This window comes from Liolophura sinensis, unplaced genomic scaffold, assembly GCF_032854445.1.
Source record: "Liolophura sinensis isolate JHLJ2023 unplaced genomic scaffold, CUHK_Ljap_v2 scaffold_503, whole genome shotgun sequence".
NCBI classification, from domain to species: Eukaryota; Metazoa; Mollusca; class Polyplacophora; order Chitonida; family Chitonidae; genus Liolophura; species Liolophura sinensis.
In genome coordinates this window covers 1-26,242 of record NW_027018442.1, presented here as the reverse complement: position 1 = coordinate 26,242, position 26,242 = coordinate 1, and the positions used below count along the sequence as shown (strand labels likewise).

Genomic DNA, 26,242 nt, shown 5'->3' with positions numbered 1-26,242 from the left:
TAAAAATAATCTTCATTTTCAAGTTACATTTGCTTCTCATGGATTGTTTGATGTATAAGAGCTGTAGTCTGGTAGTGATCACACTATTTATTGATTTAACTCAAGCAGATTTCACATAAATAACGGTGGCCAGCATTATGGTGGAGGAAACAGGGCTGTGTGAACCCACAAGCATCTGCAGGTTGGTGGCATGTACCAGCTGAGAGGAAGCCAGCATGAGCTGAACTTGAACTCACATTGACATGGGTGTTGTAAAACATAACCACATTTCTATGAAGAACCTAATCTAACAATCAGAAAATCAGCTTAATGAGGAGGGCAGGAGATTACCTTAGACTTGTATCTCGGTTTAATATCAAACAATAAATTGTAACAGTTTTCTGAATCACACACCACCTAGGTACAGGTAAATCAGACAACTGTTTACGCATACACCTTAAGTTAACAGCAAAAGCCCTCAGATGCTGATAATCCCCCATGGGATGTTTCCATAGTAATACACATAATATGTGGGTATCCATTCAGGAGCTAGCCAAAGAACAACAGAGAACTCTGTCATAAGTAAAATCCCCACAGTGAAAAAACATAGTCCCCAGTCTGGCTTGTATGCATACAATGGCCATGTTTACCCCAATTCAATGGAAAAACTCCAAGGAAAAAGCCCTCATGCTAGGTGTGGAAATCAAAAGGCAGAGCTGTTTGAAATTCATGTCCCTGAACAATCTGAGCTGTCAGAATATATACAGGTCAACGTTTTGAAAATGGTCTGAAACTCACTCGTGAGCTGCAATGTGCAGTAGTAAAGCCATGTTTCAATTCAGTATAACAAATCGCTTTGAAAAGATGTCTCATAAGCCATAAAATGAACATGAGAGAGTTGAAAATTTGACAATCCAAAGGAGCGCCTTAGAGCGCAAAAAAAAACTGAAATAAAGAATCTGAAAGCGCAACTGAGACACTTGTACATAATATAATTATCAACAGCTTCATGTATAAAATAGCATAGAACACAATTTGGGGACTTTGGTTAAATTCATCCATCTAAAACACTCCTTGCACCTTTCAAACATCATTGAAAACCATTTTAATTTCATACTTATATACTTTTTTTTTTATTATCTCTGGTGATTTGTGCTGAACGTTGTTTAGGGAATTGGCCTCGTGATAACTGGCCTGAAACTTCCACTTCAAAGAAAAAGATGTGACAATGCGGATTTTCACAGGCCTTTCATGCAACTGTTCATGCTGTTGTGACTTGTTCAGAGTGAGTGAGTGAGTGATTGGGGTTTAACGTCGTACTCAACAATTTTTTCAGTCATATGACGACGAACGAGTCCTTAGGGTGCATGTACGTGTAATGTGCCTCCTTGTTGCAGGACGGATTTCCACCGCTCTTTTATTTAGTGCTGCTTCACTGAGACGACTTACGAAGGCAAGTAAGCTGCCCGCCCGAGCCATTATACTGATACAGGTCTACAGTCGTTGCACTATCCCCTTCATGCTGAACGTCAAGCGAGGAAGTTACAACTTCCTCTTTTAAAGTCTTTGGTGTGACTCGATCAAGGATTGATCCTGGATCTACCGGTCCAGAAGCGGGCCCTCTACCAACTGTGCTATCCGGGCCGGTCACTTTGTTCAGAAAAGAGGTTTTCTGTATTATTTCGACATACAGTAGCTCGTGCTTAATCGTCTATCTCTTGCTAGCACAAATAGGGTGTATGAATATATTCAATTTTACATTACCATTCTTCTTGGAATGCACATTACTACAGGGTGTTCAAAAGGGCAAGTAGCAGGCTGCAGACAGCTGTCCACTAGCAGCCGCCTACTTTGAATATTCTTACTATTTAAATCAGTAGTAATTGTGACATAATTGCTTTCAATTCAGCTGCCTACTTTTGAACTCTGACCTCCTCCTCCAATTCTAAGTGAAAATCCTGCGTTAGCCACATGACAAACCACCCTACCAAAGCACCATTAAGCAGAATAAGTACAAATATTAATGAGGAAGATGGTGGCTTCTCATTGGACAAGCCTCACACCTTGCAGGACCATGGGAAGGGCAAAGTTCAATAATGTGATATGTCACTCTTTTTAATCTCTCTTAATGGAAGGTTGCAAAAATCCCAAAATAATGTTTCTAGTTGCTCAAGTCCTATGTACATGTGCACCTGTGCCATATGATACACAATACCGCCAAAGTACTCCATTCCAGAGAGGTAAAACAAATGAATTATTCCAAAGCTCTGGGCAGGACTGCAATGACAAGATTTCTTTCCACAGGGTACAAATACATTTATTTAGGGTGGGAAGGGACATAACTCTGCCAAACATACTGTAGAAGGGGCATTTTGACACTCTGGTCATATGCTTCTTGACACAAAATTGGAACAGTATCTGGAGATATGCCTTGTACATGTAACCAAAATGTTATTCGGGATCACAGATGGGCTTGAACTTATCCTTGGGTGTAATTATTATCAAAGTACATGTGGTGGTAGGTGTTTCTAGCAATCAACCATTGTTTCTATTAATTTACTTATCAGCTGTCTAACCATTTTTTTCAGAGCTACAAATGGCACCTCTTTCCTTTAGGAGATTCTCAAGTTCACACACATTCAGATTCTCAATCTTCTCTATCATTCCTCTACTCTAAATTGCTTTTTGTGACACATTTTCAGAAGCCCATACTATAGTGAATGTGATCAATATAGTTGCCTAACATTTTTGACATGTCACATGATACAGCTGGACTTTTCTGCCTTCAATGATAAAGAGTTCTAACTTGAAACTACCCAATTCTTCTGAACTGTACTTTATCCTGTTTCCGAGTTTTGATCATTCTCTTTCTCTATACGCTTTTACAGTGAGGCAGGAGCAGAACTTCAAAACACAGGAGATATTCAATAAGCAATTTCTTTTGAACAGTAACCAGTTCCAAGGATATATGAAAATACCATACTATAAAAAGTGGAGTCTATTGTGAAAGGTTATATTGTTATGTATGCTTGGAGTTTTATGCTGTGCTTTTTTTTTCATGTGATTTCAGTTGTCATGTGACAACGACAAATAAGGTTATAAATAGATGTACAAAAAATGAAGAAAGATATCAACAAAAAAATTTCATTTTTGAGGGATTTTTAAACTTCTTAATAACATATTGCCATTCAGAAATAGTATTCCTGCTATGGGTGTCTAACTGCAGCTTATAGTCCATAAGGTGGACGAGATTATTAATTCAACCTAAAATTGTTTGACTTTGTCCACCTATTGACTATAAAACTGCCGCTAGACACATTAGCAGGAAACATTATTTCAATACTATAACCCTCTGCAAAACGTTTAATGCGGGTAATCTAATAATTAAACATGAAAAACTCCAGTCATGTAAACACTTTCACACCCATATCTGACATAGCATTGGAAAATCCCAGCAAAGTTACTCTACATAGCATGCGACCTGAAATGTCATACCACACCAGGCAAATCCACTGTTGTGCACAAAAGGGGTACCAGTCTATATAGTCACTGATTCAGTTTGGATGAGTACATCAAACTGATGGCAAAAGCGGCTGTTGAAAATAATGTGTTTTGAGTCAGTGAGCATTCAATGGTAACGGTCTGCTTGTAATCTCGACACATGACACATTTCTCAGCATGAAATTAACACTGCTGCAAATGCTGTCATATCGTCTGCAGCACACCGGTTAGTACATATACACGTTCGATCTTTCTGTGCAAATCGTTCGTCATATACTGATTACGCATCACTTTTCTGTGACACCATCACATCACAATAGCTTCGCCGATGAGAAAATGAAATCAACAATGCAACACTTTGTTGTGTTACACCTGGCATGTAATATCTATCCAGTCATTTTTGTCAGCGAAAACCACACCCCGTTTATAATGGCCTCTTCCGTTCTATTTACATCACTTGGTGAGCGTTTCGCACACGCACCAAAGGGAGTAACACATGAGATTTACAGTCTTCGATTGTCTTCCTCATGTGTAATATGAAAACAGTCGAGTCTTACAGAATTTGTATCAATTGTCAGAGATATCTGGAACGACAGTGTCGATAAACATACTGTAAAGTACTTATTATTCAATGGAATTGACTTTCACAGATTTTCTCCAAAAATATGTTTGCGGGAATTAATTTTCGCACATTTAAGAGCATACTGATAAACAAACCTTATAATCTTACAATTTTCCAAGATATAATATGGCCGAAATTATTCAAGCACAGGTGTCATCATGGGTGGCTTTAATCCTTCCTTGTTTCCTGCGTGAAACTCATTCTTTATCAAGCAACACTGTAAGGTTTGCATTGTTTTAAGTTTTTACCTTCCTCTCTAGCAGGTCAGAAACCGCAAACATTGCCTTAGTTGTCAAACGGCCATTGTGTTTTTGCACACACTTAACAGTTTTTTCGAAGCTCACTCATTGGACCACAGGAAAGACACAGCCAATGGGATAGCGTGTATCAGAGCGACATTCATTAGAAGCCAGCACATGCTGGTATCTACTTTTCTTTCACTTTACAGGCATAGCCAAGATTGATCAAACTAAAGATGAATAAACTTCCACTTTGTTTTATACCCACCAAGCCTTAGCACCAGAGTTTGTATATATTTAAACCATAATTTCACTTCCCTGCAGTTAAAAACTTTAGCTGGCTTTTCCTAGCACAACATCCTTCACCCTGGCAAAGATCTCACTTCCTTATTATGACTACCTGTAGCACATGATTCAATATTGGATATTTTGTTCGCTAAAATTATTTTTTCGTGGTGAATTATTGAAGGCAAATCCGCGAAAATTAGTTCCACACGAAAATTAAGTACTTCACAGGATACTAGGAATAGAGGACCTGTTTAGCACCCCCTATTTAACCTCTCCCTTGAACTAAGTTATGTTGCCAGCTATCACCGTTGACGTCACCACAGTAGGTCGCTTAATTTCCGTACTGACCACAGGGGCCTTGAGAAAACTGTGGTTTAATTTATTTTTATACCTCATGAAGAAAGCTGAGGAGCTTTTATATGACAATACATATCAGATCTCAACATATCCTCTGTATTAAGAAATAAAAACCAAGCACTTTATGTATCCTTTCTGGTGAATATATGCAGCTTCATCTGCTTCTACTTACCAAGTGATGTACGGAAGTATCAGCCTGTTACTATACATGTGCTACTCCTAAACAGTCGGCAGCCTGAAAATATGAACAAAAGCACTGTAGTCATCTGTTTGTTATGTAACAGACTGCATCAAGTTCAAAGTAATTACAGGTACCTTTAAAGTACATCTTTTACACTATTCTACCTGCCATCTCCGCATCTTTTACATTGTTCTACCTGCCATCTCCACATCTTTTACATTGTTCTACCTGCAATCTCCGCATCTTTTACACTGTTCTACCTGCCATCTCCGCATCTTTTACATTGTTCTACCTGCCATCTCCGCATCTTTTACACTGTTCTACCTGCAATCTCTGCATCTTTTACACTGTTCTACCTGCCAGCTCTGCATCTTTTACATTGTTCTACCTGCCATCTCCACATCTTTTACATTGTTCTACCTGCCATCTCCGCATCTTTTACACTGTTCTACCTGCAATCTCTGCATCTTTTACACTGTTCTACCTGCCAGCTCTGCATCTTTTACACTGTTCCGCCTGTCATCTCTGCCTCGTGCAGGATAATATTCTGTATTGTTTCATATACAAGTATTAATTTATACACAAACCAAAAAGGCACGTTAATATTTATATATAATATAATAATATATTAATGGACAATGATTTGACTGATATGATTATTTAACTTTGTGGAGGAAACATAGACTGCACCAATGCACCCAGAAGTGTCGTCGACTGCTCAATGTCACCAAGGTCACACAGCAGGGAGAGCGAGGGAATCTACATTACAAATTTCCTGTCTAAGGCTGGGTTTGAACCAGACATTTTGAGTAAAATGGAAACGCAGCTTCTCTGAAGGGAGCCCAGATACATAACCATACGCTGTTTGCACACGGAATGGGTAGAGCTGATAACAGCAACCCTGGTATTGTTTTCACGATGCTGAGAGTGAAGTACAAGACAGAGGTCTCGAGTTCCTTCAGTAAACATTCAAGCTACAGGTTTACATCTGATAATTATGAATTCGAAATCCTTTTCCAGCAACTCAAGACCTATGAAATTTAAGTTAATGGTCTTGCCTATAAGTAACACTATAGTTTGGCAAAGCATACTGTAACTAAAGATGAGTAAATATATGTACGTGTGCTGTGGCAGAACTGAGTGAACTGTATTGTTCTTAGAGTGGGTGAGTGTTTGGGGCTTAACGGCGCACTCAACAATTTTTCAGTGGTATGACGATGGAGGAGTCCTTACACTGCATGTAATGTGCCTCCTTGTTGCAGGATGGATTTCCACCGCTCTTTTATCTAGTGCAGCTTCACTGAGATGCCTTACCGAAGGCAAGTAAGCTGCCCTACCCGAGCCATTGTACCGATGCGGGTCAACCAATCGTTGCACTATCCCATTCGTGTTGAATGCCAAGCGAGGGAATTACAACTTAGGTGTGACCCGACCCAGGATTGACCCTGGATCTACCTCCTCTTGAAGCTGACGCTTTACCAACTGTGCTATTGGGGCCGCTTATTTAAATCTCAAGAATATGAATTTAGAAACAATTGAGCAAAATATCCAGTTTTTTCAGCTGACATCATCATGAAAAGATGTTTAAAGATGAATATAGTGTTGCATGCACACATGGAATAAAAATTATTGATTATGCCGTCTAGAACTGCAGAATTAATTGAATAGCAACAAAATTGTAATGTTATGAAATTTAGACGGTGGTAAGCCTCCCGAAAATAAAACGTGCTATGAAACATTAGACAGAAACCTTCAGTGGGATCGTGACTGGGGTGGACTTGCGAGGGGATGTGGCTTTGCTGTATGAATGCTGAAATCCATACAAAAACATGTTTGTTGTGTCTACGCCTACTGAAAATGAGAAACGATCTTCATTTGTTGGGTACCTGACCATCCAAATGACATGAAGCTGAAGCTGTTGTTTCTTTATTATCAGGTACTTACAACATTCTCAACATTTTCCTCAACATTCATGTACTTCACACACGACACCAGGCTGTTAGAGTCAGAGGAAAATCCAATCAATTCACATCCGTGTCTTGAAGACTCTGTAAAACAGGTGAGAAACTACATGGGTTACGTGCCCTTTCCTTTTTTGTTTTGTACCGCTCTTATGAAAGCCAAACAGGAACTAACATTCAGATAGATTTTCCCGTAAGACAGAAAATGTAAAATGGGTCACTTTCCCAAGACTTTGTTTATCAATTTTTCTTAACTTTTCTTGTAAATGACGTCCCCTTATGGCACTATAACCCAGAAAAAGTCTTCTATGAAATATGTTACGCAGAAATATTACTTACAAAGTTTAGTGAAAGTGACCCCGGATGCCTAGATACTTTGATACCAGTACAGAGGACCCTTGTTGGCTCAACACAGTCACCGGCTTGAATCCAGCCCATGCTGGTTTGGTTGGAGCAAGTTTATAACCTAGTCAAGGATGGCGCTTTACTCTGATTTCTGTGTCATATTTGTGAAATACCTATAAATATCCAAGCCCTGTGCTTTTCCAGGGTTTTCATTTATAATTTGAGTGGGGGCCTCTGTAGTCCAGGTGGTTATCGTGCCAGCACAATTAATGCAATTTCTGTAAGTTCAAGTCCAGCGCACATCAACGTCCTCTGATGGACATGGGAAGGTCCATCAGCAACCTGCACATGTTCGTGGGTTTCTCCTGGGGCTCTGCTCGTTTGCTGACCGACACTGTACGAGTCAAATTTCTTGTGCATGTGTATGAATGGGCCAACTTTCTTTATAATTTTGATACGTATATGTGCATTCACATGGATAGCCGGGGACGTCCCTGGCAAAGGAGTTAGCACGCCAGTGCGGCGCAATGACTCATAGACATCTGTGGCCGAGGAGGTTAGCACGCCAGCACGGCACAATGACCCATGAGCCTCTGTGGCTGAGGAGGTTAGCACGCCAGCACGGCACAATGACCCACAAGCCTCCGTGGCTGAGGAGGTTAAGCACGCCAGCATGGCACAATGACCCATGAGCCTCTGTGGCCGAGGAGGTTAGCATGCCAGCACGGCTGCAATGACCCAGGAGCTTCTCACCAATGCGGTCGCTGTGAGTTCAAATCCAGCTCATGTTGACTTCTTCAGCCTTAAGTGGAAGTCCACCAGCAACCTGTGGATGGTAGTGGGTTTCTCCAGGGCTCTGCCAGATTTATGGGTTGAGGAAACCAGAGCTACCCATTATCCCTAATCCTAAACCTGACTTAAAGCAGTTGCCAAAGCATTCATTCAACCATATTCACATGTGGCGCTTTCTTTAGAATCTAACCAACAACAACGAGTACTGGGTAGCTGCAGCTGCCTGCACAAATTTGAAAGTGAAACAAATATTGTGTGCTTTGATCAAGATACAGAATGTTATATCAGTATAGTTTCTATCATGTTCAGTGAAATGATAAACCATTATTGAGTATGCTGAGAATTTATTTGAAGTAAACGTGGCACCATATCCTTTCAGACCAACCTTGAAAGCCGACATCATCCCTAACATGGGCGTTGATATAAATTTAGGATATACATGTGATCGGACAAATGAGCCGTGTTTTTTTATCTTGTGCAACGTTTAATTTCAGGAAAAAATGAACATGGGAACACCTCACTATGCAAACTGATTATGGATCTACTTTCTGTGCACGTGATAAACTGCCGAGAAAAAACCGCGAGTGAAAATTTCTGCGTGTATCATTGAGGCATCTCCATTTCAATCAGCTCGAATGCCGGGTGGGCCGTCGCAATTTTCCATCGGAAAAACTTCTTGTTCTGGCTAAAAAAACCGATGCCAGTCCCTTCAACTGGATGCATCCTGGTAAAAAACTTCACGTACTTCACTTATACCTACCAATGACGTCAATCAGAGACGCCGTAAGGCAGAAAATCGTGGGAAATCTGTCGAGGTTTTGTGTTCGCTTCCGCCAGCATTCCCCTTCTTCTTCGTGCAGATCTTACCGGGAACTGTGGGTAATATTCACATCCGGGCTCTGTCAGTGTGCACGCGCCTAGAGACGAGCAAACACTTGACACTTTGAGGACGCTTCGTGAGGAAAAAGTAATACTCTCAGTGAAATTGTGCAGAGTTACTCAAAGCTTTGATGCATTGATTTACCAGGAAACAGTTATTCTTTCTGTGCACGAATAAGCGTCTCCTGAAATTTGACAGCGACTTTGCCTGACGCACATGTCAACAACAACACCATCATTCTTCGTGTACAGCCGGTGTATGCTTTCTGATTTTGTATTTAAACATAGTGTCTAGTCAACATTAACTTACATAGCTTTACACAAGGCTGGGATAACGCAATTAAGAGTATAACTACTTACCTTTCACACAACCTTTTTTTTTCTTTTGTAAACTGCCCCCCTTCTGTCATTTAGTCTGAGATCCAAATTAAATTATGGGTAGGCCTGCCAAATTTCATGAGTCATGCAGCGAGAAGTGAACAACATTAATAAAGTAACAATACGCCCACAATTCCATACCTTCACTGCCACAAATTTGGCGAAAGTGTAAGTCCAAGTATCATGCTGGCTTGCTTGGTTGTAAGTGGGAAGGTTTGCCAGCAGCCTGTGGATGGTTGTGAGTTTCCTTCGTGCTCTGTCCGGTTTTCTCCCACCATACTGCTTACTGCCGTGGTATAAGTGAAATATTCTTGAGCATGGTGTTAGACACCAATCAAATAAATACGTAAATCCAAGTGGGTCAATTATCAATCACTGCCCGCAGCCAGTTCTCGGTCGGGGTAAAACGCTGTTGATTCAAACTAATGATACTGTGTGTTATTTAAAATGCTATCTCGCAGTTTTTTCCAGGTTCAGCTGTACATCAAGCGTGTCCAGTACATGTGTGTATTTTCCCACCAGTTTTCTGGGCTAGAAGCATCTGATTATGTTACCATTCAGTTTTTGTTACGATACTTTATATTTTAAAAGGAAAGACAGCAAGTAATGTAATCTGTTTTAATCGGGAAGAGGGGAGGAAACAGACCTGTGGGACAACTGTCATTTTTTTTATGATGTATCTGGTGTCTCAATAAATCAATTTTTTAAACTGAGATTCTGACAAAGCCATGTAATGCGCCATCTTAAAGCAACCAAAACAAGATGTTGTGTCACTCCTACCTCTCGCTCATATGGTTAAAGGCAAACCAGAGTTTGGATAACATAAGTGGATACAGATGAGTTCACGGATTCTGCGGGGCCTGTGTGGTTAACTGGGTTAGTGCACTAGCGCAGCGTAATGACCTAGGAGCCTCTCACCAATGCGGTCGCTGTGAGTCCAAGTGCAGCTCATGCTGGCTTCCTCTCCGGCCGTAAATGGGAAGGTCTGCCAGCAACCTGCAGATGGCCGTGTGTTTCCCCCAGGCACTTTCCGGTTTCCTCCCACCATAGTGCTGGCGGCCGTCGTATAAGTGAAATGGAATTGAGTACGGCGTAAAACACCAACCAGATAAAATAAATAAATCATGGGTTCAGGAGACAGTTTGCGACTGAGTCATTAAAATGAAATATGTGGTGGAGCTTTCGTTTTGTTTTCAGTGGGTGCAATTCAAAGACAAAATGTGAAGCTTTTTAAACTTCCTGTGGGATAATTTATTGATGCATAAATGCATTAAGTGTGGTGGCCTTTTCGTTTGAATTCAGCTGTGGACGCGAGAAGGTACATCGAGGGATGTAATCTGTCTCAGCACAATGATCCATCTCACCAATGTAATCATCGTGAGTTCAAGTCCGGGTCATACTGGTTCTACGTCGGAAGGTCTGTCGGCAAACTGCTGATGGTCATGGGTTTCTCCAACGCTCTACCCTGGTTTCCTCAAACCAAAATGTGATAATAAGTGAATTATTCTTGAGTAATATATAAATAAATATATTGTCTTACCCATTTGTTTTCGAATACTGTTTCAGATTTCTGGTAGTAACAGGACCACTAACTTGATGAACAGACATTTAAGAAGAGACGCATGATCAAGAAACTCATCTCACAATCTCCAAAACTCTCCAAGACAGATCTCAGGAAGGAAGGTCTAACTGTTCACAGCTTTCATTTTTCACTGTCTTCATACAACTCGCAGGTATAGGAATTTTCTTACGTTAATACTTTGTGCCAACAAATAGCTCTATCGAGCTTGCCATAGATTTCATTTAAAACTTCCATTGACAAAACTATGCCCATTTACTCGTTTGTTGTTGGTGAAACAGTTGTGTAACAGTTTTATACACCCGTATTGCAGTGATATGAGTATATTTGTTCATAAACTTTTTGAAGTCAACAACTTTTTAAAGTTGAGAAACATTTGGCTACGCCATATTCATGGCTGCCCAGCCTAAAGTCAGAGACCAGGGCATTGGGTTAAATTTCGTGGAACAGGTAGTCTACCTGGTCAAATCCACCTTGTAACATGTCCCCTTCCAGTTGCCACACAAACTTTTGTAATGATAAAGGTCATGTGGCAACATCCTATTTTCAGGATGGCCACCATGTATTTAAAATAGGTGAATACAACTTTAGGAAAGTGCCCAAAAGCAGACTTTTTTTTGTACCGATAACCTTAGTCTCATGCATTATTTTTGCAAACACAATTTTTAAGATTTTAGAATTGGGTTATATGTAGTATAATGATTTTGCACTATCTTAGCTTAAGTCAACTTCACATTATGGAGTCTGTAAGTTTGACTGTTGGTGACGATTCATGTGACCAGTCAAACAACGAGGCAAATGACAGTGGTGTTCAAGTCACTGGGAACGGTATGGCGTGGAGGCATTTTATGCGTAAAACAATACTTTATTGGATTATCATTGCAAAATTTTGTGTGGCAGTTGAAAGGGGAGATGATACGACGTGGATTTGACCAGCTAGAGGTAGGTGGAGTGGGTATTTGGGCAGCTACCTGTTCCACACCATTTAGTCAAATGTGCTGGTTTCTGACTTTAGGCTAAGCAGCCATGCATATGTCATATCCAAATATTTCTCAACCAACAGTCAGTGTACTCGGACTAGAGAAAGGATGCTGGGTTCCCTCGGGTTTTGTCCAGCTTCCTCCCGCCTAAAGGTGGCTACCGTCGTATAACCGAAAGATTCTGAGATACGGTGAAAAATACCAATCAGATAAATAAGTCACTTGAAGAGAATTTAGTTATTTGTGTATCTATGGAATTTGCTTTACAGAGCTTTGGTGCAGCTCTTTGGAAGACGAGTCACTTTGCATTAGAATTGAACCAACTGAAACAAAAAAATTATCATGCATTTGCAGAGAAAATGTACTCATGGTAGTCAATTTCATGAAATTTCACTAATTTCCAGGTTTCTCTTTCAACTCCTCAATCAGAAATGAAGCACTAAGGGGAAACAACTCTTGCATGGTGATTGATATGACCTGGTTAAATGGGCGATATCTGAAAAAGTTCTGCATGTATTGAGCTCAGGTTTTACATACATGTATCAAAAGCACAATATCACTGTGGGTATATTCCTTTGTTCATGACATGCATGTTTGTTAATTAATCGTCTTAATAAATTGCTAATTGATCACCGGGTAAGTCGGATGTGAATTGGAATCCCGATCACAATGTAAGATGTTAGTAAGGGGTACCTCAGGGTTTACACATTTTGCCCGTAATGGCATGAAGCTCGAGAGGGATGTCCCGTCCTTGATGTTTTGTCCTTGATGTTTTGTCCTTGATGCCCTGTGTCTGGGTTAATTACCATAGATCACAAAATTCATTCATAGCTACTGTGTTATCCGGCACGAAGGTAAATGGGAAAAGAGTGATCTCCAAAAAGTAAATTATGTATTGAGGTGAACCTTTGCATTCGTGTGCCTCCCGCACGGCTGTATTGATTTATGTATTGAGGTGAACCTTTGCATTTGTGTGCCTCCTTCATGGCTGTATTGATTTATGTATTGAGGTGAACCTTTGCATTCATGTGCCTCCTGCATGGCTGTATTGATTTATGTATCGAGGTGAACCTTCGCATTTGTGTGCCTCCTGCACGGCTGTATTGATTTATGTATTGAGGTGAACCTTTGCATTTGTGTGCCTCCTGCATGGCTGTATTGATTTATGTATTGAGGTGAACCTTTGCATTCATGTGCCTCCTGCACGGCTGTATTGATTTATGTATCGAGGTGAACCTTCGCATTCATGTGCCTCCTGCACGGCTGTATTGATTTATGTATCAAGGTGAACCTTCGCATTCATGTGCCTCCTGCAAGGCTGTATTGATTTATGTATTGAGGTGAACCATCACATTCATGTCTTGTTACTGTCTGTGTAATGAAAAATTTTGCACATTTGTAAAAACAAACACAATGTTCCTTGTGGGTATAGAACTTCTTGGTTTATTAACACAACGTTTCAATGTAGTTACTAACATCGTTATCAAGTGACTATGTTATCAGTAACTACCCTAAAATTTCACCCACAAAAGTGCATTTTTAGAGGCAAATAAATGTCACAAAATACTACTTTTGATGCTGAAATTTACAATTTTCTCATAGAGCATCATTGCATGTTCCAAGCAAACCTAAAAAGACGTTTCTAAAATCAACAGAACTCTCAGAATCGGGATAACTGAGCAGGTTAGTCATGGACGAAAATTATACTTCAAAACATGTTAATAAACCAAGAAGTTGCATATCCATCTTGTTAGTGTATTAACTTACCAACCTCTAAATGCCACTGAAAGCAGTTGTTTGTAACATTACTTTTCATTTTTACTGTTTCTACAGGCTAATGTAACAGAATACATGGCAGATGTATTCTAGTCAGAAGGAAATCAGTGCAGCCTCTGAGGGTCAGGTGTATGACATTGGTTAATTAACGTAGAGGAATATAACGGAGGAGTACGGTGCTCGTGCAGCGGGTGTAGACGCCTTGTACATTGCGAAGATGAAACTTCAGAATCGTGTGAATCAAAGCTCAGGCAAGTTGTGGACATGTGCCTGATGTTAAGCAACTTCGTAACTTTAACCGACACAGATTCGTGGTGAAATTACGCGTTTCACAAAATAGTTGTCAGTGGGCCATCTACATGTATCTATGGCAGCAAGGCTTAAAATCAGAAACAGTGACCGCACCCTCAAAGTGCACCATACTGCAGCTGTAAAACACAATGCAGAGGTCATGCAGACAGTCAAGTGGGAGGCGCTTGCAGCTGGTCCACTGATTGCATTTCATGCAGGTTGCATATTGGGCGACGTTTTATATCTTCATGGAGGAGTTGAAGAAAAGAGCTCTCCTACTCCGTCAAATAAATTCCACAGTTACAACATGTCGACGTCGGAATGGATAGAAATTCAGGAGGCAGGAAGTCCTGCACTTAGCCATCATGCTTGTGTTGTGATTGAAAACCGCTACATTGTTTTGATCGGAGGATGGGATGGTAAAGTCCGCACAAGTGCTGTGTACATATATGATACAGATAAACGAAAGTGGACTATGCCGCAAGTCCTCGGCTTCTCTGATCAAGGTGGCCTTAGTGCACACACAGCTTCGTTGTTAGCCTCAGGAGAAATTCTCGTGATAGGGCGCGAAGGCGGGCTTCACATGCAGCGTTGCCATGGTGACGCCTACATTTTGTCATGTGACGTGGAGAAGAGAGTGTGTAAGTATTGTAACTACACCAGCTCAGTGTCTTCCAGATCTGGCCATACAACAAACATTGTGGGGAACGCAGCGTACATCATCGGCGGACGCGGTGATCAGCTGTTAGAGAGGCTGTTGCGATTTTCACCGTCGTCATTCCCTCCATCCTCTGGCCCAATTTTCTCCAAACTGTCAAACTTCCTTTGCACACCACTGACTAAAGTCCCGTGTGGTCGGAAAAATCACATCGCTCTCTCTGGGCCTGGGTTTATTTTTGTTCACGGAGGGGAGACTTTTGATGGGCGCATCCGTGAGCCTGTAGGGGAGATGTACCTGGTCACCATCAAGCCCAGTGTCCAGTGGTTTGCTGTTCGAGGGCAGAGCTTAGGGCGTGCAGGCCATGTGTGCTGCACTGATGGGAATCGTGTCCTTTTACATGGAGGACTGACAGGCCGTGGACAAGTATGTGGAGATGTAAGAGAGCTGACCATTAGCTGACCACGATATAGAGGTGATGACTGGCAGGTTGTGAAGAAGTGTGTGGAGATAGAGGTGATAAATCTGTCATACACTGAACTTTACATGGCATCCTCCTTTATGTACATGTGGAAATCTTTGGTGTACAGAATAAATAATGACAACAACTGCATGTATACAATCCTGGGGCATCGCGCACAAAGCAGTCGTAGGCGGAGTTGACTAAGGCCTAAAACACCAATCAAACAAACAAAAAAACAGTTATTTTATTTATTTATTTGATTGGCATTTCACGCCATACTCAAGAATATTTCACTTATACCACGGCGGCCAGCATTATGATGGGAGCAAACCGGGCAGAGCCCGGGGGAAACCCACGACAATCCACAGGTTGCTGTCGGACCTTCCCACTTACGATCGGAGAGGAAGCCAGCATGAACTGGACTTGAACTCACAGCAACCGCATTGGTGAGAGACTCCTAGGTCATTATGCTGTGCTGGCGCGCTAACCAACTGAGCCACGGAGGCTCAGTGTAGGTCAACGTTAGATTGGAGATACCTGCTGATAGCTTTATACTGAACTCCCTGTTATACTGATTTTCAGTTCTGTGATCTGTCAACTGTGATAAAATGGTTAGCAGTATCTAACTTGTCTTGTATATGTACATATTGTAATAAACGTATTTTTTTACAAAATGGATTATATTTTATGTTAAGTATAAAATTCAGCTTAAATTGATCAAAAATTCAGATAAAGGTCTTCACATTTACAGCATACGTATTACAGAATTTGTTTTACAATTCATTTATTTGTTAACTGCCTTATTTATTAAATGTTCTGCGAACAATGAAAACTCTTTATTTCCTTTCTTTGCTGTCTTATTTTTTATTTATTTATTTGATTGGTGTTTTGCGCCCTACTCAAGAATATTTCACCTATACAATGACGTCCAGCATTATGGCGGGAGGAAACCAGGCAGAATAAGTTGGAAACCTACCACCATCCACAGGTTTTGCTGTGTTATGGTGAGTTGTGTTATCTGTTGCATTAAGAGTTCACACATTGACATTAAGAATATTTCACTCAGTTTCATGGATGAAAAACCAGAGTAAACCACTCGCCTTTTGGCAAGTAAACAGGGCAACTGACGAGCTTCTCAAAGTTGGGTTTTCACTGTATTCTGTATTGGTGATCTGAAACTAGTAAAAACAGCCTTTAAACTAGTGCCTTCAACTGCTTATTGCCATCCAAGGCTTGAATTGAACTTGCACCTTGTGCACAACACAAAATGCAAACTGTGCAATTGGCTCTTCAGTACTACAATGCATCCTCCTGCCTGATAACAACGTTTGATGATCAAGCCATCCTGTCCATGGAATTCTGAAGACGTCAACTGAAATTATTGAGAAACGTACACAGAAGTCTTCTGAATTACAATCTTTACTGCTTTGCGAATCTGATATTGTTGAGCAAAAAATAAAACTATGGTGAGTGCGTACTTGGAGTTTAATGTTGCACTTAACAATTGTTCAGTCATATGACGACGAAAGAGTCCTTGGAGTGCATATAATGTGCCTCCTTATTACAGGACCGATTTCCACCGTTCTTTTACCTGGAGCTGCTTCACTGAGACGACTTACCAAAGGCAAGTAAGCCCACCTTCCCGAGCCATTGTACTGATAGAGTCAACCTGCCATTTCACTATCTCCTTAATGCGACTTCCTCTTTTTTAAAGTCGTAGGTGTGACCCGACCCAGGATTAACCCCAGATCTACCACCCCCGAAGCGGACGCTCTACGAACTATGCTATATTATAACACAGAAATTGTCCTCACATGTAGCCATGGATAGGCATGAAATACTACGCTAAAGGATACTGGGAATGACACAAATGGAATGACTAGAACACACACACCCCGCCCACAAAAAAACTCCTAACGTAGTTTCCCTATCTTTTGCATGCTTTTTTGCTGTTCTTGGATAACTTCACTTTGTCGTATGTATAAAGAAAGAAGAAGAGCAGATTATCATAGTCTCCTGCATAATCGTCTGAAATAAACACTTTATGAAAGTCCACACAAAAGTAGTATATGGCCTCGATAGTCGCCAAATAGGTGTCTGGGTGGTTGCCTTGCGGTCGCCAGTACTTGGTCAGCCTTGTCTTGATCTCCACCTGTCGTATACCTGAGGGCGGAAACAAGGATTTATTTATGTACTTGTATTTATTTATTTATTTATTTGATTGGTGTTTTACGCCGTACTCACTTATTTCACTTATACGACGGCGGCCAGCATTATGGTGGGAGGAAACTGGGCAGAGCCCGGGGGAAACCCACGACCATCCGCAGGTTGCTGGCAGACCTTCCCACTTACGGCCGGAGAGGAAGCCAGCATGAGCTGGACTTGAACTCACAGCGACCGCATTGGTGAGAGGCTTCTGGGTCATTACGCTGCGCTAGCGCGCTAACCGACTGAGCCACGGAGGCCCCTATGTACTTGTAAATTATTTGTTTATTGTGTTAGTGACATCAAATTTATTTTTTGTAATGCAAGCAGCCCAGCACTAAAAAATCCAAAATGGAATAAAAAACAAAACTGAAAATCCAGTTTTACGTTGAAAAAATAAGTCTGATATTGATACTTTTTTTTTTTATTTTTCCAGTTTTTCAAGGCATTCTGAGCTTGTAAATAAGTTTCCAACAGGAAAAAGTGCCGGGGCGGTCCACATTTACCACAAATTATTTATTTATCTATCTGATTAGTTTTTTTATGTCGTACTCAAGGATAATTCACTTTTAAGGCGGCGGCCAGCAGTATGGGGGGAGGAAACCCATGACCATCCGCAGGTTGATAGCAGACCTTCCCACATGACTCGAGAGGCAGGCAGCCAGCATGAGATGGACCTAATCTGAAAGGGACTGCACTGAGGAGAGGCTCTTGAGGCACTGTGGCATGTTAGTATACTAACCTCCTCACCCATGGAGGCCCCTTCCCACAAAAGTTTTATTTTCATACATTTTCATAAAAATTCACCACCACAAACCTTTCAGTCTCTCATCGCTGAAAATCTTCTTAGATTGCAGCCATGTGCTGTCGATAAAGATGACCCGATCAAAGGATGGATGACACTGTGACACATCCGAATTGTCAAACTCTGCTCCGTGACCTATGACCTTTGCTCTACCGCCTCTTTCATCCAGCTTTATTTGTTTCTCTTCGCTATCGTGTCCACAACCTTCAATTGCGGATATTGATGCTTTCCGCTTTCGATCACAATCACTTTGGCTACAAAAATCATTCAAGTCAGGTTCTGTTTTGCAGTCCTGATGCACACCAGTAGATTTTCTCTCGTCAGACGTTTCATTTAAAACTTGATGTGCCACGACTGAGTTTCGGTCTGTTTCACTTGTGCTGATCGAACTGTTCACAGATTTCTCCACCTGTATTTTAGGTACCTTCAGCTGATTCAAGGTTACAGATTCCTCACTGGGAAACACTAGAATCACCTAAATGTAACAGCAAAGTTTATCTGTTAGCATAAAATGCAAAAACATGTCTGTACATCTAGCCTGATTCTTCAACCTTTTCGCACATGAGCAACTTTCAGTGCAATTTATGCACATTTTCAATTTGATTTTAGAGACAAAATTACATTGGTTGGATTGGTCAATGTCAGTGTTTCACAAAAAGAATAACTTTATCGGTGTACACAAAATAATGCCTTCAGAATATGCTTGAACAAACACCTTGCAAACATGTAAAAAATGGCCAATGGTGGGTTTCATGGATAAAGTAGCATGTGTTAGTTGCAAACTTCCACCCAAAAGAGACTTCAATTTTACAAAATGATTTGAAAAGTTCAGCTATAATGTTTTATAATTCTTACACCATTTGGAGAAAAGTTGCCTCATGAATATACTAGTACTGTACTGAACATGTACAAAGTCTGTAAACTTAACCAAATATGTATATTCTACATAAGCTGAAAAACACAAACTTCATCTAAGATCTGCTATTCTCAATGTCCATGTTATGTTTTTTCTAAAGTCTGTTGCCTAGGATACAGTTGCCAGTGTTGTGACGTAGAATACCCAGCATGCCCACATCATTGGCCTACTTCAGGAGGTGAGGTCCCACATCTCATAAATTTACCCCTGAAAACATTACAGCTACCGTCACAGTGACAAGGGAGGTCATTAATTTTGATCTATTCTCACTGGACGACCCTAATTTTTCAGGGTCTTTTTTTTTCAGAAGCTGTGGGGTGTAGAGAGCTAACCTGCAGAGTTTTACGAAGCTTGTACCTTAAGCGACACCCACAAATCATTTTTAGTTTCACATCATTTTCATAATAATTGTATGCATAAATTGCATTGAAAAAACGCTTTGGAGGTTGAAGATTTAAGAGTAGTCAAGACAATATATCACACTATGTGACAGCTTTTCCGCGTGAAGCAAAGTTTAACCGAAGTAAAATCCTTACATGCATGTTTCTTTAATGAGAATTACAGAACTTTTCCAGTTCTGAGCGAAAACTACCTTGCATCTGCATCAAAATATCCCAACTATATTTTAAGAGAAAAGCCAACAACTAATTTAACCTTAGTTGTTTTGGGTGGAAAAAGAACTTAACAACCGTGTTCATTTTGTTGTGATGTACTTGGTACTTCTATAAATTAACTTTCAATCTGGAATTCTAGCAAGATCCTGGGGTTACATCATCTTTGAGACACCAGAAACACCACTGTACATCACTGACACCCCTCGAGGAAACGGTTAAAAGGCAAAACAGGGTTCGAGTGATGTCAGTGGAAACAGTCACCCTCTGAGGTCATGGAAATAACTCATGCCTGATTGGTTAAAACTGATAACATGGCAGCGCTTTTGATTTTCACCATTTGTACAAATTTCCTTTCCTTGAACTGCGATATTTTGGTTATCCAACATCACAGAAATAAAGAGTTATGCTTTTATAAAGTTTATATGGGATACTATATTAATGCATAAATACACTTGGTCAAGTGTTGAGTTATTTTTGTTCTAAAATATCAAATCGTAATACAGAAGTAGTGAGTGAGGCTGAGTGGTCTGGGGGGGAGGGTCCGGGGGGAGGGCCTGGGTTTGCATGTGAGAATACTAAAATTTTCTTTGTTGATGCCGAAAACTGAGATTTTTTCTTATTCTCCGACACAAATGTCACAATGACATAATTTGATAAGCCCCTGTCAACAGACTGCACAACTAGATAGGACACACCCACCTTCTCCTTGTCGTAATCAGGAATACAAGGGTATGTGTAGATGGTCACATCATCAGGGGAGATAACTCTGGCGTGAGGAGCTGTACTCTTGCCATCCACCTCATTTGGATGCTTGATGATATCCACTTTAACCGGTAGCTGTAAGAATACAGCAAATGAGCACATTCAAAACACTGTATGGGCAAATTTGTTCATATATTGCTTTATTTTTCATATTTATTGCTTTAGTTTTTAAAATTAAACAAATACATTTACACGCCTACAGCATAGAGAGTAAAACCAGAGAAGTGACAACTGTGTGACAGCCTGCAAATGGTCACATATAACACAAATGGTCACATATAACACATATAACACAAATGGTCACATATAACACAAATGGTAACATATAACACAAAGAAATACGGGGTTCTTGTCAATATACCTCTGGCAGAGTTTTAGAAAAGGCCTGCAAAAACTGTTACAACTATACTAATCAACATACTAGTGGAAACCCGCAGAATAATTGGCAGAAAAGGAAATTTTGTGGCAAATGGATATGTCCAACATTACTTATTTATTTGATTAATGTTTTACTCTGTAATCAAGAGTACTTCACTTGTACAGCGGCAGCCAGCATTATTGTGGGAGGAAACTGGGCAGAGCCCGGGGGAACCCCATGACCATCCGCACGTTGCTAAAGGACACTCTTAGGTCTCACGTACATTCAACGTTACTAAGATATAGAATAATACAACCATTCTCTCCTCATTATACCAACATGTCCACATATTTTTATTTATTTACTTGGTTGGTGTTTTACACCGTACTCAAGAACATTTCACATATCCAACCACAGCCAGCATTATGGTGGGAGGAAACTGGGCAGAGCCCGTGGAAACCCCACGACCATCAGCCCTGTGGTGGAAGGAAAGTCGGCAGAACCCGTAGGAACCCCACAACCATTAGTTTTATGGTGGGAGGAAAACGGGCAGAGCCCGTAGGAAACCCACAGCCATTAGTTCTATGGTGGGAGGAAACTGGGCAGAGCCCGTAGGAACTCCACAACTATCAGCACTATGGTGGGAGGAAAATGGGCAGAGCCCGTAGGAAACCCACAACCATCAGCACTTTGGTGGGAGGAAAGTGGGCAGAGCCCGTGGGAACCTCACGACCGTCCGCTGGTTCCTAACAGACCATCAGCCCTATGGTGGGAGGAAAGAGGACCACAAGCTGCTGACAATCCTTTCCATGTAGAACTGGAGAGGAAGCCAGCACGGGCTGGACATCAGCTCATAGCGATCGCATTAGCGAGAGGCTTTTGGGTCACAGTAGTGCACTAGGCTGACCATTAGGCCACCCAGGCCCCCCCATGTATAGGTAATATTGTACGTATATGTATTTATTTATTTATTTATTTGATTGGTGTTTTACGCCGTACTCAAGAATATTTCACTTATACGCCCGAGACCAGCATAACAGTGGGAGGTCACATTGTACCTTTACTATATAAAACCCTAAGAAAACACATGTCATTAATTATATTCAAACGTAACATTACCTTTACTTGTTTTAACTTTGTTTTGACATCTTCCATGAGGATATAGCAAGTGTAACAATAAAACTTCCTAGATTTTCCACATTTTGGACAGAGTGATCTCCCCTTGATCTGATCCAGGAATTCTCTGGGCTGAGTTCTCAGAGAATGAAACTCGTTGTCATGGCGATCACTGGCGTCTTCACAAGTCATGCTGATTGGTGGTTCAAAACTGTGACATGAAAAATATGCAAATATCAGTAATTATGCTAATTCAACAACTTTATAACCTGTGCTAAAGATGCAAAACTACATGCAATGCATGGAGCAAAGCTGCCATGGTTGATGAACCTGACATTGTTCTTGAGAAAGTGAATCTGAACACAAAAATCTATCAAAATCAGACAATATTTAAAACTGTTAATGCACAGAAGCCAACCAAGATCAATAAAAGCAAACAAGGCCGCTTTTGAATGACTTCCCTTGACACAGTGACAGCAGCTATAATGTTTTCAACAGTGAAACTCTGAGAAGTAGGCCTATGCAGTGTGTATGCCACCCATCAGAGATATGTATAAAATATACAGAAAATGAACCTGCACAGAAAAGCTTACCACAGTCTGATAACATTTGGAGCAGTTAGTGTTAGAAACTAAAAACATCACAGACCAAGAGAGGGGCTGACAGACTTGATATCCTCCTTGACTTAATGCCACAGACTAACAAACAAGAGCTGGATTTGAGAGCTTATTCAGTTGGTCAGTGGGCGTTCAGCATGGAGATACTATTTGTCCCTTAATTCTCCATTAACTTGTATTTTGTGGCGTCCTGCGAGTCTTGTGCCGCCAGCAGCCTCTCGGAATTATCTGCAAGGTGGACAGAGTCCATCTAAACGTCATCACGGACTTATCTGAGCAGAGTGCCATTATCTTCTCTCTGTAACCATCCCACAATATGATGTAGGTTATATTATAAGACAAAGAGGACAGAAAAGAATCTCGCTGTGTAAATCACTACAATCTACATGGCGGCATTTTGATGGATTCTGTCCATATTGTGAATATTTCTGATACACCACTGGTGAACTCTCAGAACACGATGATGTACAGAAAATCGTGTAACTCAGCGTGCAAAGCATTATTTCTAAAATCAACAAAACTTTTGTTCCCACCTTATCTTTCTATAAAGACACACCTATATAACCATAGCCCCACAGAGCTACATGTGTTTAGAGAATGACAGACTGATCTGGTTTGATCGATACTAAAGAACCGTCCAGACTACCCAACATCACACAACCTTTGTTGACTCAACAGTAGTCTGAACGGGCTCTTCAATTCCGTTCAACAACGCTCAACACCATCCAACTTTGTTGAATCGGAAATGTGCATGTGTATTTTTTATCAACAAGATGAGTCGAGTTGGTTGAATATAGCCAATCAACGGGCATGTAGAAATAATGTGACCGTCTTTACGGTATGTGACCTAGACCAAATGTCGGTACCAAAGGCAAAAGAGAGAAACTGGTCTCATCATGAGACAGTTTTGTTGACACAGGAGTATGGCCACTGCAATAAGCGGAGCCGATGAACCCACGACAACATTCTTCCAGAAGTTCGCCAGTCTCATGCACAGAAGAGTATGATGAGAATTTTCTTCCAATTTATGGAAAGTTTGACAAAAAAAAAAACAAAACACAGCTCAACATGGTTCAACATACAACATGACTGTTGGACAATGCTGACCTATCTGATTTGTAGTGTGGAGGGACATTTAACTTACCTCAAAAGCATTCACCTTGCTGCTGAGTCAAGAAAAGTTGATAGATGTTGTATTGTCTGGATGTGGCTTTAGGCCTGTGTTTTAACTCACAAATTCTTCAACTATTTTTGACATTAGGCTTGTATACTTTTTGACTCAACTTTCGATCTGGCCTTTAACTATCAAATCGTAAAATTTCTCCTTAATCAACGTTTGTTTTAACTCAACTGGAGTCGACTACGCCAGTATCACATCATAACGTGAGATACACATCACTGAGAATTCACACAACTCGCAAGGCGCACTGTGGTCTACTGTGTGCGCGTCTACGTGATCTGCCGTAGACCAGTGATATATTCCCAGGTCACACTACACACCTAAACAACTGACCGCCTCCGACGATACAATGAGCATACCCCCAACCACTGCCTATCAAACGAGTACCTGAATAAGTCGACTGCTTCGATGTCATTTGTGTTTGCGCGTCAACGTGCTTCCCTGATGGCCTCTTTCCACATGCGCACTGAGGCTAACAACCAAAACTTCCGCCACGTACTTTACAGCTGCTGGACTGGTTTAAATCAACAGATGACACCACGTCCCCAATATTTGAGCCCTATTGTGGCGAGAGGACTCGTTTAACTTATGCAGTTGATGAACACACTGACCAGGCCCCTTTCCCGTATACATCTCGCAGGTTACATCTGGAACTAATATACGTGTAAGTTGTTTGTGCAAAAGAATAGGGCCGCGCCTAATTATCTCCCCTGAGGCAACTTTCTCGTATATAAAATATGACCCGGTTCATTTGTACATTTTCTTACGTGGGCAATTCTTTTGTAGGATACATATACATGTATATTTGCACATATTTACAAAAAGTTGACATATACAGGCCGTGTATGTAGCGTATACGCGAGAATTGAGTTATATATATACATAGGCCTACACACGTACATACAAAATAATTTTACACGAGCCGCCGGCTTACAGTAAATGTTCATTTTACATCTAAAATTACTCACATTATGGTGTTTTTTATCAGATAAATGTGTGTTTTGCGTTTTAAAGAATTAAAATACATTGTACAACACATTATGGATTAAGGAAGAGTGATGGAAGCAGACCAATAAACGGCCAAAGACATATTTTTTTTATGTCAAACTTGGTAACTTCATAAATCTACATTTATTCAGGAATTCTATCGAGGCCATGGGACTCTCCATGTTCGATCAAACGGAAACGCGATCGCATCACTCGTACCCCATGTTCATATGGTTAAAAGATAGAACAGGGCTCAGGTGACGTCAGCGGAAACAGTTTCTTCCTCGGGTAATTGAAATAACTGATGGCCGATTGGTTAAAACTGATAACATGGGGCGCTTTCTGTTGTCTCAGTTTGTGGGATTTTGCTTACTTTGAATTGCGATATCTCGGTTCTGCAGCATTGCACAATTAAAACGTTATGCTGTTTTAACTTCATCTGGGCTATACTTCTTTTGGTGCGTACATAACACGTTTGGTCTATAGTGTTGTCTTTTCTTTTAACTGCATTATTGTTAACTGGTTCCCTTAAATTTGCAGATCTGCAGAGCGAAACGTGTGTTTCTTAATTCAGAAATTCTGACAAAATTCAAATGAAAATGTTAAAGAAGACATACATTTAAGTTGGGCTGTACTGACTATTAGACTTACCAATTTAGAACGAAGACAGATCTATGTGTCGGTTCTATGTAGAATTAATTGTATAATTAAAAATGTTAGGAATATACATATTGATATAGATTTTATTTATTTGGTTGATGCTTCACGCTGTAATGAAGGACACTTCACATATGTTGGCCACTACAAAATTTAAAAAAGAAAGAAAAAGTTTCTTGAAGTCAAAAAACAAATATAACATTAGCCCTGTAACAAGGCCATGTGGTAAAAGCTGGTAAAAACTTCAGTAGCGGCAGCACGTTTGCAGCATGGATCATGGGGTGGATTTCTTCTGGATCATTTGCTCATATAATTTTACTATTTCTGTTTCACATAAAACATCATGTGATAGCTGAATTCAACAGAGTACTTGTATTTTCATGTGCTGTAATTATTCTCTTTAATTTGATACATGATTATCTTTTAAAGTTATTTTAACACGATTTTTTACATTTAAGCAAAGTATGGAGTTTCCCACAATTAACTTTTATAACTTACTCTGGTACTTAACAATTAAGCGGTTGACCACACTCGTGTGGTTGCTCGCGCAGTTTGCGATCGGTTTTCTGTGTGCAGAAAACCGGAGTTCCCATGATAAAACTATCAAGCTTTGGCAAGTCACTGACGAACATCTCCACGTGTGATGCACAAATATGCTGAGCCAAGCCCAAACGACCCTAAAGCGAGACGAAACGAGAAAAAACCCAAAGATTGCACCATAACCATAAACTACATAGACCAATCGTACCACGGATG

General features: G+C 40.6%; 2 protein-coding genes across 2 annotated transcripts; one reads left to right on the top strand and one right to left on the bottom strand.

Annotated features, from left to right (window-relative positions):
* Positions 1–11,094: 11,094 nt before the first annotated feature.
* LOC135481686 (kelch domain-containing protein 9-like) lies at positions 11,095–15,268 on the top strand. The gene is made up of 2 exons (XM_064761362.1): positions 11,095–11,255; positions 13,915–15,268. The coding sequence occupies exon 2, from the start codon at positions 14,225–14,227 to the stop codon at positions 15,266–15,268; it is 1,044 nt and encodes a 347-aa protein (XP_064617432.1). The 5' UTR covers positions 11,095–11,255; positions 13,915–14,224.
* A 1,328-nt stretch (positions 15,269–16,596) lies between these two features.
* On the bottom strand, positions 16,597–23,846 carry LOC135481685 (tRNA-uridine aminocarboxypropyltransferase 1-like). The gene is made up of 5 exons (XM_064761361.1): positions 23,807–23,846; positions 22,049–22,256; positions 20,509–20,646; positions 18,292–18,754; positions 16,597–17,432 (listed from the first exon to the last, which is right to left on the bottom strand). The coding sequence occupies exons 1-5, from the start codon at positions 23,815–23,817 to the stop codon at positions 17,197–17,199; spliced, it is 1,056 nt and encodes a 351-aa protein (XP_064617431.1). The 5' UTR covers positions 23,818–23,846; the 3' UTR covers positions 16,597–17,196.
* Positions 23,847–26,242: the final 2,396 nt, after the last annotated feature.

What these genes read in the sequence shown, in the direction of transcription:
- LOC135481685 (XM_064761361.1), bottom strand. An exon ending in CAAAGTTAAAACAAGTAAAG is followed by an intron (nt 20,647 to 22,048) that starts GTAATGTTACGT and finishes GTATTCTTACAG; the next exon opens with CTACCGGTTAAAGTGGATAT. An exon ending in CTGATTACGACAAGGAGAAG is followed by an intron (nt 18,755 to 20,508) that starts GTGGGTGTGTCC and finishes TGTTACATTTAG; the next exon opens with GTGATTCTAGTGTTTCCCAG.
- LOC135481686 (XM_064761362.1), top strand. Translation starts at nt 14,225, where the DNA reads ATGGCAGCAAGGCTTAAAATCAGAAACAGTGACCGCACCCTCAAAGTG.